At 42.1% G+C, this 15482-nt stretch overlaps 1 protein-coding gene across 1 annotated transcript; it reads left to right on the forward strand.

Moving 5' to 3' along the window:
- The first annotated feature begins 5017 nt into the window (after positions 1-5017).
- Positions 5018-14983, forward strand: LOC123258927. Its single transcript, XM_044719182.1, has 3 exons — positions 5018-5226; positions 5592-5711; positions 14697-14983. The coding sequence occupies exons 1-3, from the start codon at positions 5031-5033 to the stop codon at positions 14981-14983; spliced, it is 603 nt and encodes a 200-aa protein (XP_044575117.1). The 5' UTR covers positions 5018-5030.
- Positions 14984-15482: the final 499 nt, after the last annotated feature.

Consider the following 15482-nt stretch of genomic DNA (forward strand, 5'->3'; position numbering starts at 1 on the left):
ATTTTTGTATAAAGAAAATAATACCGAATAAATTTTGACAATGAGAAATAAAGTCTTTAAGAGAATGTTGTACAAGAAATTATTGCTGAGAATTTTTGTCGCGAGAAATTTTTGCATGAGAAAAAAGAGAAGGTCACCTGAATTTTCAATAATCACCCTGATTTAGAAATCTAATTTGAAATGATTTGAAATTTAGTTAAAATGATTTAAATGCATCGGATTTGAATACTATATAGATATACAATTAACATGAAAGTAATCATTTCAAATCATCTTTCTGAATCAGGGCAATGTCAATCTCGGTATAAAATCATTAACAAAATACTATTATTAAACAAATATATTCTTATACTAATGAATAATTGAACACGAATTGAAATTAGAAAATATTACAAATCACAAAAGCTTTACTTTTATTTTATTTATTTTTATCATTATTTAAAAATTTTCTAAAATATGTATATTGTGAACGGAAAAATGTTTGAAAACTAAATTGTCACAGGGATGAATTATCACAGATAAATTTTCAGAGGATGAATTGCTGGGAATGAATTGTCTTGGGACCAATACGCGGCACACCTATATATGTTTATATATAGGGTCATAATAGCCAGGTATGATCAAATCTAAATTATATGCAGACTCATATATAATCAGATCTGATCATATATAGACTTATATATGATTATACACGGGGTTATAACAGCCAGGTATGATCAGATCGAATTATGTTGTAACAGGGTAAAATATACCTTGCATTGATAAGTCACCAGATATCGATTGTGATGTCATATCACGGTTTAGTTGAATCGCGACTGGCGCCATCACACAAGTACTGACGATACCCCTTTGATAGCGCGAAACTTAACATTAAATTTTTATAATTATAAGAAAACTTTTGGGAAAACCCGACAATCTAGGTCTAGACTTTTAGCTATTAGTAAAAAAGTTTATTGTTAAAATGTATTTTTACTCTCTTAAAATTCAGCACAATAGACTAAGAATAATAAGATAGAAAAAAGGATTAAGCCATAAATATATAAATTTACTACCTAATTGCTCTCGACTTAAGTAATTATAGAAATTAGAAAATATATTTTAATCTCCTAAGAAATATAACATGTTGTATAAAAAAATGCGAGAAGATAGTCTGAGCCGATTAGTGACCCTCATTTATGACGAGTCCAGTTCAACCACTCAGTCCAGTAAATTCCCAGGGATGATGAGACTTCGGACAACTCTGCTGGCGATCCCAGGTAGTTCAACAACGGTCGGAAAGGACGAGTACCTGAGTGAGAGCATAGTTAGGACCCAGTAGGAAGGATAAGGACCAATCGACGTTGCCAAAAGGCCAGTACAGCGGAATATTCGGATGGTAGGGAGAGTCGCCCCCGCCACATCTAGTGCTATGAGTCGGACTTAGATATATTTGAGAAAAATCAGAATAGTATTCGAGCTCAGACTTATCACCTCGTTTCTAATTTTGTGTAAAGTCTTTTGAATATATACTTCGATTCAGTTAACTTAACTCCGTTCAATTATTTATTTAATTTATATTCACTTTATATCATTTTCCTCATCCTACAAGTTCCCGTTGATAAAGTTGAGTATTTCAATATTCCTGGGCGAATCAAAGACCACGTCGGCAACTTTAAATTTAAATAAAGATTTCTATCGTTGTCCGCCAGGAGGAGGACTTAACACGATAATTGTGCAACGCAGCACTGGCGCATCTCGATAGTCAGGCATTTTAGGTAGTGGGGAGAGGGTCGATGGGCCGGGAGCCGAGTGCAAGCGATGTTAAATATTTGTTAATTATTTCTAATTAATAAATTATAAAATACTAATCCAATTGGTACGTCTAGGAATATTATTGCGGTTGGGAAAACAGTGGATATATCCCCGAGAGTAACCAGTGACGACGAGGACGCTAGCAGAACAAAGGAGTAGCTGTAGTTTGATGGAAGAGAGTTTGTCGATTTACAAGGTACTCGGTTATGTCTCGTGGGCGAAAATTTGACTGTGGTTAGTACCCAGTCTAATTTCCTCTTCTGGGCAAGATTTTATTTGCTTAAAAGAAGTGGATTAAATTAAAATAATTAGTGGTAAAAAAATAATTTAAAATTTAACATCTAATAATAATCTCATGGTATTGGTAATTAACATCTAATTAATAAATAAGGCTGCTTTTGAACGGGGATAATAAAAACTCCCCGTTACAATGTATAGGCTTATATATAATCCCATGTATAATTATGTATAATTTTATATATGATTACATGTAATTATATATGATTATGTATATATCATCATATATAATCATATATAATTAGACAAAAACTTTTATAATTAGACAAAAACTTCATCGGGACTGATCAAAAAAATCTGTCAAACGGTTGACCCTAAAGGCCATCCCTGCAACTTCCCGCTAATTCCATATCTAAGCGCTTAAAATTGCATTTATGAATTGCTCTTCGAGCTCAAAAATATAATTTGTTTGTTATTTCGAGCTCTCTGAACTCATAGAGTTAGCTGTTCTAAGCTTTCGAGCTCAAAAGTCTGATAGAAGTTTAATAAAAAGTATTTTTTGAATTTTCAAACTGCAATAATTTCTGAATAAATGAACTAATTTTCACGCGGTTGGCAGTATTCCACGCAGTTTTTTTAATTCTATAATATACTTTTAAACACAAACTGATCGAACCGAAAATTTTAGAGAAATTAAAAAAATTCACTTTTTCCGAATTTTTTCGTCAACGATAACTCACGAACCAATTAACCGATTTTCACTTTGTGTGTAGCGATCAAAGTGGTTTTTTAGGCTTCAATAATTATTTCATTTCATCAAAAACGATTTACAAAGAAATGTCGAAGTTATGTGAAAAAAACACTTTTTTCGAAATTTTTCGTTTTCGATAACTCTCGAACAAATCAACCGATTTTGACGGGACTGGTGGCAATCGACGTTGTTTTTTCAAACAAAAACAGATTAGTTTTTGGAATCGATCGGTAAAGCCGTTTAGAAGTTATTCCAAAAAAACGATTTTTTGAAAATTTTATTTTCGAGATTTTTTAATATCTAGCGAACCGAATCGATTCAAATTTCTACGAAATTTAATGGCAATGATACTCTTTGGATCGCTACCTATTTCGATCCGATCGTCCAAGCTGTTCAAAAGTAATAAGAGGTTTACATACATACACACATACACACACAAACACACATACATACAGCCGCACGGACACCATCGCGGGAATACTCAGGGAAGCTTCCTTTGACCTTAAAACATCGAGATCTACTGAAAACTCGATTTTCGCAAAACGGGGTGAAACCAATAACTTCCTGAATTTCAAAAAATTTTAAATTTTTCTTAACGGGAAGTTAAAAATGTTCAAGACACAATGATTTCGTACATCAAGAACAACAAACAATCGCTAAATTTTTATATCCCGGAATTTCATAGCGGGTATTACCACCATCTCACGACTCACAGAGTTGTCGAATTCATTTGGTTTTGTCCCAACGTAACCACTTTTGAACCAAGAATATTTGAAAAGATCTGTGTATCGAGGAGATGAGGGCTGATTGTGAGTAAGTGACTGTAACTTAATGATATTATTTCTCAAATGTAAATTTAAATCATGACCCATTAAAATTACACTGTCAGAAAAATGCTTGACAAAGTTTTTCCATATTTTAAATCCGAAGACATCAAGTGGTTGAAAATTTTCAGTTTTTTCTTTTGGTATGATTATTATTTCCACATCCTTATCAGATAATTTGACAGCAGTTACAGCTTCTGGACAATGTTCAGTCCACGAATCCAATAACAATAAATTTTTTAAAAATACATTTGGAAAAAAAATTAGGAAAACGGTTGACCCTGAAGGCCATCCCTGCAACTTCCCGCTAATTCCATACTTAGGCGCTTAAAATCGCACCAATGACGTTTTTGAGCTCTTCGAGCTCAAAAATACAATTTATGGGTTATTTTGAGCTTTCCGAGCTCAAGATGATTGCTTTCCTATGCTTTTGAGCTCTTCGAGCTCTGATAGAGATTTGATAAGACACTATTTTTTGAATTTTTAAGGGCGGGGTAAGGGTTTTCACTTTCGAAAAATCGATTTTTTTTTGTTTTATCTTATTGTTTAACATTTCAAGAATATGTCCTCAAAATTTTAATCCGATCTAAGCAATATTCTTGAAGTTATTGTTTAATTAGTCTCGGGGCCTTTAACGCTCTAACTCTAACAGCTACAGGCGGTTGGGATTGCAGTGCAGCTGTCGAGCAGGTATACAGGTTATTCATTGCTATTGTCCTGATCCCATATCCAGTTTTAGAAATATTTCATTTAATAAAGCCAGGTAACTAAAACCATATAGATATATTTTATATTTGTATGTTTACTATACACTACATTATTTTAAAAAAAGAAACGAGCTTCAGTTAGTGGTTAGACGTTCGACCGTGCACTTGTAATTTTATTTTTTCAAAAAATTTCCTGAGCAAAAATGCCGAGAGTAAGTAAAATTTCGCGAGAAGACCGTCAAAGTGGAAGGACCTATTTGTGTCGATCAAAAAAAAGATCAAACCCGAATAAAAAAATAAAAGATGAGGCTACCACCAAAAATGCTTCGGCGAAGAAAATAAAACTAAATACAAGTGCTAGTGTACCGGAAGATGTTGAAAAACATTTTAGAATCATAGATTTTTTGCTTGTGTTTTCAACCATCGCAAGTTTAGTAAAATGTGCTCAGTGTGATGGTTCAATCGAGTTCAAGAGCTGTAAAAAAGAAGGACTTGGCTTCCAAATCCAAGTCAAATGTACAAATTGTGATCTACGCTTTATACCGTCGAGTGAGAAAACTGGTCATCGCTATGAAATCAACACTCGTTTTGCCTTTGTAATGCGTACATTAGGTTTGGGTTTAGCAGGCTGCAATAAATTTTGCGGGCTCATGGACATATCAAGTAGTTTTCTATCAAAACAATCTTATTTGAAGGTGCTGGTGCTCTTCTCTGTCTGACATGGACGTCAGTGTCGGCCCAAGCGCTCACGAGTATGCATCATCTACGGACAGCAATCGCATTGATAGGGCCGAGTTCCAAGCTGTGCAGCAGAGCAAAGAAGCCAGAATAAAACGAAGACTTGAAAAAAACAGGCTGAAGGCATCGACAATGCTGAAGGATGTGTGCTGTATAGAGCTGGAATTGATGATTCTGTGTAAGTTTAAAAAAAAATTTTTTTTCTTCACTTTTTTGCTTCATAAACTTTAAACGCGTTTTTCTCAAAACTACTTTTTCAAAGTCCGTGTTCACTGCCATTTGAAAACTACTCGACCGATTCATTTCAAACTTTGTACACATTTTCTTCATATGAAATACCTCCTCCCTACGTTTAGTAAAAATTTTTTTTTTAACATTAAGGGTGTTTCCCACCCACAAAATGGCGGAAATTTTAGTCGAAAATAACGGTTCACACTTTAGATGGCCGCCAAAAATTTTGAAATTAAAAAAAAACAATCAGAGAACGTTGGGGGAAAGATTTGTTTATAATTTAACTAAATTTTTATGGTTTTTGATTTTCAGATAATTTCCGGCCGAGTTACAGTGAACACCGCAAATTGTTTTTTTTTCAAGACGTCCTGGGGGAAGCTCTGTCACGGGCTAATGGTTTAATATTTTTGCATGAAAAATTTACAGAACATAGTCAGAACTATGCTCAATAATGTATAGAAGGTTTGAATAAAATTGCTCAATCGATATTTGAGATAAAAAATCACAAAAAAAGTGTTTTTTTTACGCTGAAACCCTTACCCCTCGCTTAAACCGCAATAACTTTTGAATGAATAAACCGATTTCACGCGGTTGGCAGCATTCGACGCAGTTTTTCAAGCCTCACAAAGAATCTTAAATTTTGAATTGATCGCGCTAGGAATTTCGGAGTTATTCCGAAAAAACACTTTTTTCGGTTTTCTTTCGTTCACGATATCTCTCGAACGAATCAATCGATTTCGACCGGACTGGTGGCGATCGACGTAGTTTTTTGAGGTTAAGAGCTGATTAGTTTTTGGAATTGAACCATCAAGCCGTTTAAAAGTTATTCCAAAAAAAACACATTTGAAAAAAATTTTTTTTTTCAGTTTTTTGAAGATTTCTCCAAATCTATTGATCTGAATCGGTCCAAATAGTTTTCAAAATCTAAGTTTGGTCAAGCCCTTTCAAATGGCACCAACCGAAATGAAATCGGTCAAGCCGTTCAATAGTTATAAGCGGTTCACATACTTTTTCACACACACACACACACACACACACACACACACACACACACACACACACACACACACACACACACACACACACACACACACACACACACACACACACACACACACACACACACACACACCCCGTGTCGGGCTTGCTGGGTCCCGCATCGGGCGCCTCCTCAGGTGGCGGATAGGGGAATGCCCGGCATATCTGCACGTCAGATGCGTCGGGTACCGAGGAAACAGAATACTCGGGGTGGACCAAAACCTAGCAAAAGATGATATGGAAATGTCAGAAGATTTTCAAACATCGTTTACAGTACAGAGGATGGATACCTCAGTGCCGGCGAGAGAAGGCGTGCAAACGGGCCTAAACTTGTCGTTATCAAGCGACCGTTTGAACAGTGGAGTAGACCCCATGGCTCTGCTGTCTAGCAATGCTAGCAAGGTTACAGGGAGTACGAAATCAGCCCAGATGGCGGAGAACGGACAGCTGAGCAACATTCCTTCAAAAAGTGGAGGACCTTTTGCTCCTGCCACTAATCAAACCCACCGAGGTAGAATGAACTCTCTACCGACCGTCACCGGCCAACAGTCACCAATGGAGAGGCTCGGCAACAAGATTGATGAGTTAGCCGACTTCATAAAAGACAAAAAGAATCTCCACCATGAGATCAGAAAATTGGTTTCGTCTATTAGTACGGCATATAGGCTGGCCAACAAATCACCAACGAAGTCGGCGTCAACGACTCAAACATCTCCGAGTCTGAACAAAAAATCACAGCCACCTCTGACCACTCCTAAGAAATTACCACAGCAAGGAGATGGCAACAAGAAGAGGCCGCTGTCCACGCCCAGCCCTTCCTCAGATATTGACAAGCCAGCACAGAAAAAGACAGCCCGGGATGATACCTGGACCAAAGTGACTCGGCAAAACAAGAAAAAGAAAGAACAGGAGCCAGTGACTCAAACTGCTACAGCCCAAGACCAGCCAAACAGCGGTGGCTCCAAGAAACCAAGGAGGAAGAAGACAAGAACTAAAGCTGTCCTAGTCCAACCAGCTGAAGGGCGAACATACGCCGATCTCCTGAAGGAAATCAAGGCCAAGGTAAGCCCTGTCGAGACGGGCGTAAACATAAGGTCTATTAAAAAGACGAAACACGGAGGCGTTCTCCTTGAAATGGCTCGAAAGTCCGAAGACAGCAAGGCATTCACCGATGCAGTAAGGGCAGCCACTGCAAACATCGGCACAGTCAAGACGCTAACACCAACAACAACGATCGAGATCCTCGACTTAGATGAAATCTCTACCGAGAGCGAAGTCCGTGAAGCACTCAAACGTGAATTCACTGACAACCTGGAGGTCAAACGGGTAAATTTGACAAAACCCACACCACGAGGTAATCGGGCAGCCTTCTGCGAACTAGACGAGCCCAATGCGATTAAGGCCCTTGACAAGGCCCGTATACGGATCGGTTTGGTGAACTGTCGTATACGCCCAGTAGTAAAAGTAACACGTTGTTTTAAATGTCTTGGTTATGGACACCAAACACGTCAGTGTGCGGGACCAGACAGAAGCAGGTGCTGCTACAAATGTGGCGGAGAGAACCACAAGGCCGTAAACTGCACGGAGAAGTTAAAATGCTTCCTTTGTGCTTCGGACAAAGATGCCCAGGATAGTCTATGCCATATTTCTGGCACTGGAGCGTGTAAGGCATTCCGCAAAGCACTTGCAGAAGCCATGAAAGGTCAGAAATGACACGCATACTACAAGGCAACCTGAATAGGTGCGCCTTGGCGCAAAACCTGCTGCGCCAGCGTGTTTTCGAAGATAAAATTGACGTCTGCTTTATCTGCGAGCAATATCTAAACATCGAAGGTAAAACATGGTTCGCAGACGAAACGGGCACGGCAGCAATTTGGATTGTGAACACAAAGAACGTTACCGTCAACAACAGCGGAGGTGGAGCAGGTTTTGTCTGGATTCAAACCCCCACAACCTACTTCATGAGCGTCTATCTCTCACCTAACGAAGGGATTAGTGTGTTCCGACAGAAACTCGCAAATATAGAAGATGCGGTCACTAAGTTCGACGGCGAAGTTATCGTAGCTGGTGACTTCAATGCTAAATCGGCTGAATGGGGCGCTGATTTCTCCGACACCAGAGGCAACGAGGTCGCTGACGTCGTGGCTAGACTCGACCTCATAGTGCTAAATACTGGGAGCACCACGACTTTCAGAAGACCGGGGTACCAAGAGTCCATCCTCGACATTTCGTTGGCGACTCCAAAAATTGCCAACATGATTGAAAACTGGACAGTATCCGAAAAATACAGTGGCAGTGATCACCAGTTCGTGACATTTAACGTTGGATTGGCATCTGCTCCGGTACCACAACACGACCTTTCTAAGCGAAAGTGGAATGTCAGGAAGCTTGATCCAGAGGCACTGCGAGCTTCACTTGCACGGAGCTGGTCTACCCTTCAGAACAACCCGACTCCGGATACTTGCAGCGAGACAGAAAGGACAGTACTAAATACGATGAAGGAGATTTCCGCCGCATGTGACGCCTCTATGCCGCGGTTGAAAAACCGGAGTTTTCGCAGGCCGGCGTACTGGTGGTCAACAGACATAGCGGAACTTCGCAAAATGTGCCATCAACTACGTCGCCGCGCAACGAGAGCCGCCAAACGCTCCCCAAGCCAGGACTTGTATTCAAAAGAGTACAAGCAGGCCAAAAAGATGCTAAATCGAGCCATCAAAGCAAGTGAAGCAAAGTTGTGGAAAGAGATCTGCAACGATCTCGACAATGACATCTGGGGTAAAGCCTACCACACCAATTGTCGCCAAACGACTTGGAAAGGCTTCACCAGAGGCGCCGAAGTCTCCAGCCTTAATGGATAGCATCGTAGCGGAGCTTTTCCCCAAACACCCGCCGCGGGAGAAGAAACACTACACTAAAAACAACGAAGTAACGCCCTTCACAACTAAGGAACTACAAGACGCGGCCAAGTCACTCAAAACAGGAAAGGCACCTGGACCTGATGGCATCCCGGCATCGGTGATCAAGATTATAGCCCTGGAATACCCAGACTTACTCCCGAACACCTACAACGCATGCTTGGCAACTGGCACCTTTTCCGCGGTCTGGAAACGGCAGAGATTGGTTCTCTTAGACAAAGGTAAGGGAACCCCCATAACACCTTCGTCGTTTAGACCACTCTGTATGCTAGACATTGCTGGAAAACTGCTCGAGAAGCTCATACAAGGGAGACTTCGCGACGACATCGACCGTGCTGGAGGTTTTGCCACCAACCAGCATGGCTTCCGGAAAGGTCATTCGACAGTCGGAGCGATCAAGAAAGTCATAAAGACAGCAACACAAGCATGGTCTGGTAGCCTCAAAGCTCGTAAAGTATGTCTTCTCCTCACGCTAGATGTCAAAAACGCATTTAACAGCGCAAATTGGGGAGACATTTTAGACGCTCTGGAGCACAAGTTTGACGCGGAGCCAGAAAATCTGGCACTAGTCGACAACTACCTTGACGATAGAAAGCTAATAGTGGAAACTACTGAAGGCCCACAAGAATACGCCATAACGGCTGGCGTGCCGCAAGGCTCAATAATGGGGCCTGATCTATGGAACGCAGACTACGACGAGCTTCTTGAAATCCCGTTGCCAGAGCAAGTAGAGCTAACAGGCTTTGCAGACGACGTTGCAGCCACTATAGTGGCGGACAGCGTGGAAGAGGCCGAACTGCTAGTTCGGGAAACCATCGACACCGTCGAGACTTGGCTCGATAAGCATCACCTGAAACTCGCCAAACAGAAAACCGAGATGGTCGTTTTGACCCGTCAAAAATGGTTTCCAAAACCATTCGCTATGGACATGGGAGGAACAACGCTGACGTCAACAAAGGGCCCTGTGGTATCTAGGGGTAATGATAGACGAGAAACTATCTTTCCGTGAACACCTCGACAGTGCATGCAAGAAAGCCAGCAAGACTGTGTCTAGCCTAGCACGAATTATGACCAACACCATGGGACCAAGAACAAAAAAAAAGAGAAGAGTTCTTCTAGAAGCAGTCCACTCGGTACTGCTTTATGGAGCGGAGATATGGGCAGACATATTAAAGCAGAAGACCTACCGGCGAAAGATCGCAGCAGTACAGCGGCGAGGCGCTCTCAGGGTTGCCTGCGCCTACCGCACAGTTTCCGAAGCGGCTGTATTGGTCATTGCAGGAGCCGCGCCCATCGACCTATTAGCGTTCGAAAGAGCAAAACTCTATGACGCTAAAAACAGTGATGATAACATGAAGGACGCAAGAACGAGGATAAAGGCGGAAACGCAGCAAGAGTGGCAGGACCGATGGACATCGGGAGAGACGGGCAGATGGACGGCGCGCCTGATCCCAAACATCAACGTCTGGCTCTCTCGGAAGCACGGGGATACGGACTTTTCCTGACCCAGCTATTGACGGGACATGGGCAGTTCAATGCCTATCTTTTCAAGATGGGTTTGCACAGCACACCAACGTGCAAATACTGCCCGGATAAAATCGACGACTCCGAACACACATTCTTCGAGTGTGCTCGATAGAAGGACTACAGAAGAAACACTGAAGAGATCATAGGCACCAGGCTCTCCCCCTCAAGCCTGGTGACCTATATGATCAAACAAGAGGAAAACTGGTCAGCTGTTGCAGTTTATGCACAGCACCTCCTGAAAGACAAAATCGCAGAAAGGGACCAGTAGCCAGGAGTAGGCGTCGTGAGACGCAGCACGACTGGATTGAAGTAATGCTAACGCGGTTCCAATCCAGTCCTCCCCGTACCATCTAGGGGAGAGGGGAAGAGGAATGTTTTTTTTAGTGGGTAAAAATCTCCACACTACCGACTATCGATATCTGCCGGAAGATGGGCGGCAGAGTTAACGATACCGGTGTCTTTTGAAGATCTTTTTTCGTACCTCTTTATAAAAAAAAAAAAAACACACACACACACACACACACACACACACACACACACACACACACACACACACACACACACACACACACACACACACACACACACACACACACACACAGAGGACAACCTTGGGAGACGGATATCACCACGAAAGCTGTGATCTGGGCTTGTGGTAAGCTCCCTTTCCAGAGTGTAGCTACCAATGGCAGCGCTGGCTTTGTAGCAGCATCAGTAGATGACATCCATTTTTACAGCTGCTACGCACCACCTAACCTCTCAATTGCTGAGTTTACTGACTTCTTGGATCGACTGACCGAGGACGCGAAGCAACATCATCCAGTGGCGATAACGCCTGGGCAGTGGACTGGGGCAGTAAGCAGACTAATGCACGAGGAAGAGAGCTGCTAGAAGCTCTTTCTACACTAGATGTAGTCTTGCTCAACAGTGGTGACACGCCGACCTACACCAAAGGTGACGCAAGCTCAATTGTAGACCTCACTTTTTTCAGTAATAGCCTTGCTAGAGGTGACTACAACTGGAAAGTGTTGGACATCTACACTTCCAGCGACCATCATGCGATATTCTGGGAAACGTCAAACGACCAGAACCTCCGGGGGCCTATCAAGCAATTTAACACCGTCGGTTGGAAGGTGAAATCTCTTGACCCAGAAGTATTGCTAACAGCCCTCGATAGTGATCCGATAGAGACTGGATGTGCAGAAGAACATACTAAGGCTCTGATGATGCGAGTAACACAAGCTTGTGATGCCAGTATGCCTCGCAAACGTGTTATCAATTCAAGACCTGCGGTACACTGGTGGAATGATCATATCAGCAACCTCCGTAAAGAGTGTCATCGAAAGAGAAGAATATCACAGCGTGGCTATCAACGACCTTACTCTGCAGTGCTGATCGCAGAGTACAAAAAAGCTCGTCGTGAACTTAATAAGGCCATAAAAGACAGCAAAGGAAGATGCTGGAAAGAGCTCATATACGAGGTCGACAAAGACGTGTGGGGTCGGCCGTATAAGGTGGTCATGACGCACCTGAAGAAACAACAAATGCCGTCACCTACGTGTCCCCAACTCCTTCAGAAAATCGTCACTGCGCTGTTTCCACAGTAACACAGTCTCAATTATCAGTCAACGCAAGATGAACTGGACGACATTCCACCTGTCACTGAAGAAGAATTGTTGGAGGCCTGTAATAGGGTAGGAAATAATAAAGCGCCGGGATTGGACGCAATCCCTAATATAGCCTTGAAAACCATCATAAAGGCAGCACCAACATTATTTCTAGACGCTTACAACGCATGCCTCAAGGAGGGGACTTTTCCTCGTAAGTGGAAACAGCAACGGTTAGTACTTTTACCTAAAGGAAAGAAACCGCTAGAAGAACCGTCATCTTACCGACCACTCTGCATTCTAGATACGGTGGGTAAGATATTTGAGCGTATCATCCATCAGCGAATAGATGCAGTAGTCGACCCACTATTGACAGACAACCAGTATGGATTCCGGAAAGGACGATCAATCCTGGACGCGATCAACCTGGTTGTTAATACGGCCAAAGAGGCAATCGCAGGAACTAGATGGAAGAGTGGAACGAAGAAGTACTGCCTGGTGGCTGCCTTGGACATCAAAAATGCTTTCAATTCCGCTTATTGGGATTGCATCATGCAAGCTCTCGACGAGAAGAACGTGCCAACATATCTTCGCAGACTAGTGATTAGCTATTTTACAGATAGAGTGCTGAAATACGATACAAAGAATGGTCCGAAAGAGTATGATATAACCGGTGGTGAGCCACAGGGCTCTGTTCTTGGTCCACTTCTGTGGAATATCATGTTTGACGGGCTCCTGAGACTGAAGCGTCCAAGATGTGTAAAACTGGTAGCGTATGCGGATGAAGTTGCCGCAGTGATCGTCGCCAAACACCTCGACGAGATTCAACATCTGTTTGACGTCACTTTTGAGAAGATCAACCAGTGGATGGATACAGTGAACCTACAACTGGCCAAGCAGAAGACCGAAGCAGTGCTTATTACCAGCCGAAAAGAAGTTGAAACAATTAAGATTAATGTCGGTGACCGAGAAATCACATCACAACCTCATATACGATATCTGGGAGTGATGCTTGATGCCTGACTCAACTTCAAGCAGCAAGTGGAACACGTCTGTACGAAAGCGTCAGTAGTGAGAGCTAGTCTCGCACGATTGATGCCGAACGTCGGAGGCCCAAAGCAGAGCAGGAGGCTACTATTGTCATCAGTAGTCACATCGGTGCTCACCTACGAAATATCAATTTGGGCTGACGCACTAGAGGTGCAAGATTCATGGAGAAAAGCTGGACCAATATATCGTATGAGTGCCCTACGAGTTGCAAGCGCCTTTCGAACAATATCAGAGGAAGCAGTGTGTGTCATTTCCGGAACTTTGCCGCTCAGAGTCCTAGCTGAGGAAAGACGGAACCTTTACCAACGAAAGAGGCCAACCACACAAAGTGCCGAGGAACTCAGAGCTGAAGAACGGCAGAACAGCATCGCACGATGGCAATCGCAGTGGGACGCCGCGACAACAGGGAGATGGACACACCGTCTCATACCGAAGATCGACGTTTGGCTAAACCGAAGTCATGGCGAGGTCAATTACTATCTGACGCAGTTGTTGTCAGGACATGGATGTTTTCGGACGTATCTTCACCGCTTCAAGCATGATGATTCACCGGAGTGCCCGTCCTGCCCAGGAATCAATGAAGACGCGGAGCACGTTTTCTTTGAGTGCCCACGATTTTACCCACAGCGAGATGAGCTGGAGATGATCCTAAAGAAGAAAATCCAACCAGAGACAATAGTAGAAGCAATGTTGTCATCAAGAGCCTCCTGGAACGCCATCAGCACATTGGCAACAGAAGTCCTTATAGACTTGCGTTCCATCGAAAGAAGAAGAGCAAATGACAACAACTAGAAGAAAGGTAAAATAACACTTTAGCTACCAGAAGAAAGAGCAGTAGCTAGATCCTCCCCTCATGAAATAATGCCTAACGGCGGTTTCCATGAGGGATTAGGGGAAAGAGGAAAAGGGGTTTAGAGTTTAGTGGGTAGGGGCGCTAGCGTCGAGTTTTAGTATGACACTGCGTTGAGTCGCCACATATCCAGGCCAAACAACTATGCCTAGAATCCGTAAAAAGGATTCTCCCCCCCCCCTTAAAACAAAAACAAAAAAAAAAAAAAAAAAACACACACACACCGTGACAACCTCGCGGGGATAGTCAGGGAAGCTTCCTGTGACCTTCAAACGTCGAGATCTGATGAAAACTCGATTTTTGCAAAACGGGGTGAAAACAATAACTTCCCGATTTTTGAAAATCTTCGATTTTTTTAGCGGGAAGTTAAAAATTAATGAAGCGAAAAAGAAAAAGCTAGTCAATGCAATTAACAATTATATCACACCAGGATACTCGTTCGCGAATGTTATGTACCCTGATGGAGCTAGACACTTTCCTCCTCTGCCAAGGGCGAAATCAAGGCCGGTAGGATTGTCATTTGTTCACGTCATCGACAGTCCTCCTGAGCCAACAACGGGCAATGCTTCGAACTCTAATATCTCCAGGATGGAAGAATTACTCATATCATTCAAAAATGATATTACAACAGAATTCAGGAAAATAAATGATAGAATTTCAACAAATACTACCCGAATCGACCAAATAATGGCCGCTCTCTTCTCCGATGACGAATAATGGAGCAAGCACCGTACAAAAAAATTAAAATTGCCGCCATAAATGTCAATTCAATTATTACTTCCAAACGTAGATACGATCTGCAAACCTTCATTGATCAAAACAAAATTGACATATGCCTTATATCCGAAACAGAATTAAATGCCAAGCATAAAGTCCAACTGTCCAATCACCAGTTGGTCAGAACAGACAGACCCAACTCAACCAAAGGTGGTGGGCTGCTATAGCCATCCACAGCAAGCTAAAATTCACGACAATTTATTTTCCTAATTATTTAAACAACAAAGTCATAGAGTTCACAGCAATAAAAATAAAAACCAATCCAAAAACAAATTTAATAATAATCAGCATCTACGCGACACAAAGTAATAGCCAAAAATTCATCCATGAGCTGGCAAAATTGATAAAAGACTTTAAGCTTGACACCAGCAACAACTACTACCTGATAGCAGGCGATTTCAACGCAAAGAGCACTATATGGGGCGATGTAACATCAAAT

Source organism: Cotesia glomerata, linkage group LG2 (assembly GCF_020080835.1).
Source record: "Cotesia glomerata isolate CgM1 linkage group LG2, MPM_Cglom_v2.3, whole genome shotgun sequence".
NCBI classification, from domain to species: domain Eukaryota; kingdom Metazoa; phylum Arthropoda; class Insecta; order Hymenoptera; family Braconidae; genus Cotesia; species Cotesia glomerata.

Excerpts from the sequence above, each read along its gene's own strand:
- LOC123258927 (XM_044719182.1), top strand. The coding sequence starts at position 5,031 with ATGGACGTCAGTGTCGGCCCAAGCGCTCACGAGTATGCATCATCTACG. Across the intron at positions 5,227-5,591 it reads GCTGGAATTGATGATTCTGT|ATAATTTCCGGCCGAGTTAC; the intron begins GTAAGTTTAAAA and ends TTTGATTTTCAG. Across the intron at positions 5,712-14,696 it reads TGAAAAATTTACAGAACATA|GATACTCGTTCGCGAATGTT; the intron begins GTCAGAACTATG and ends ATATCACACCAG.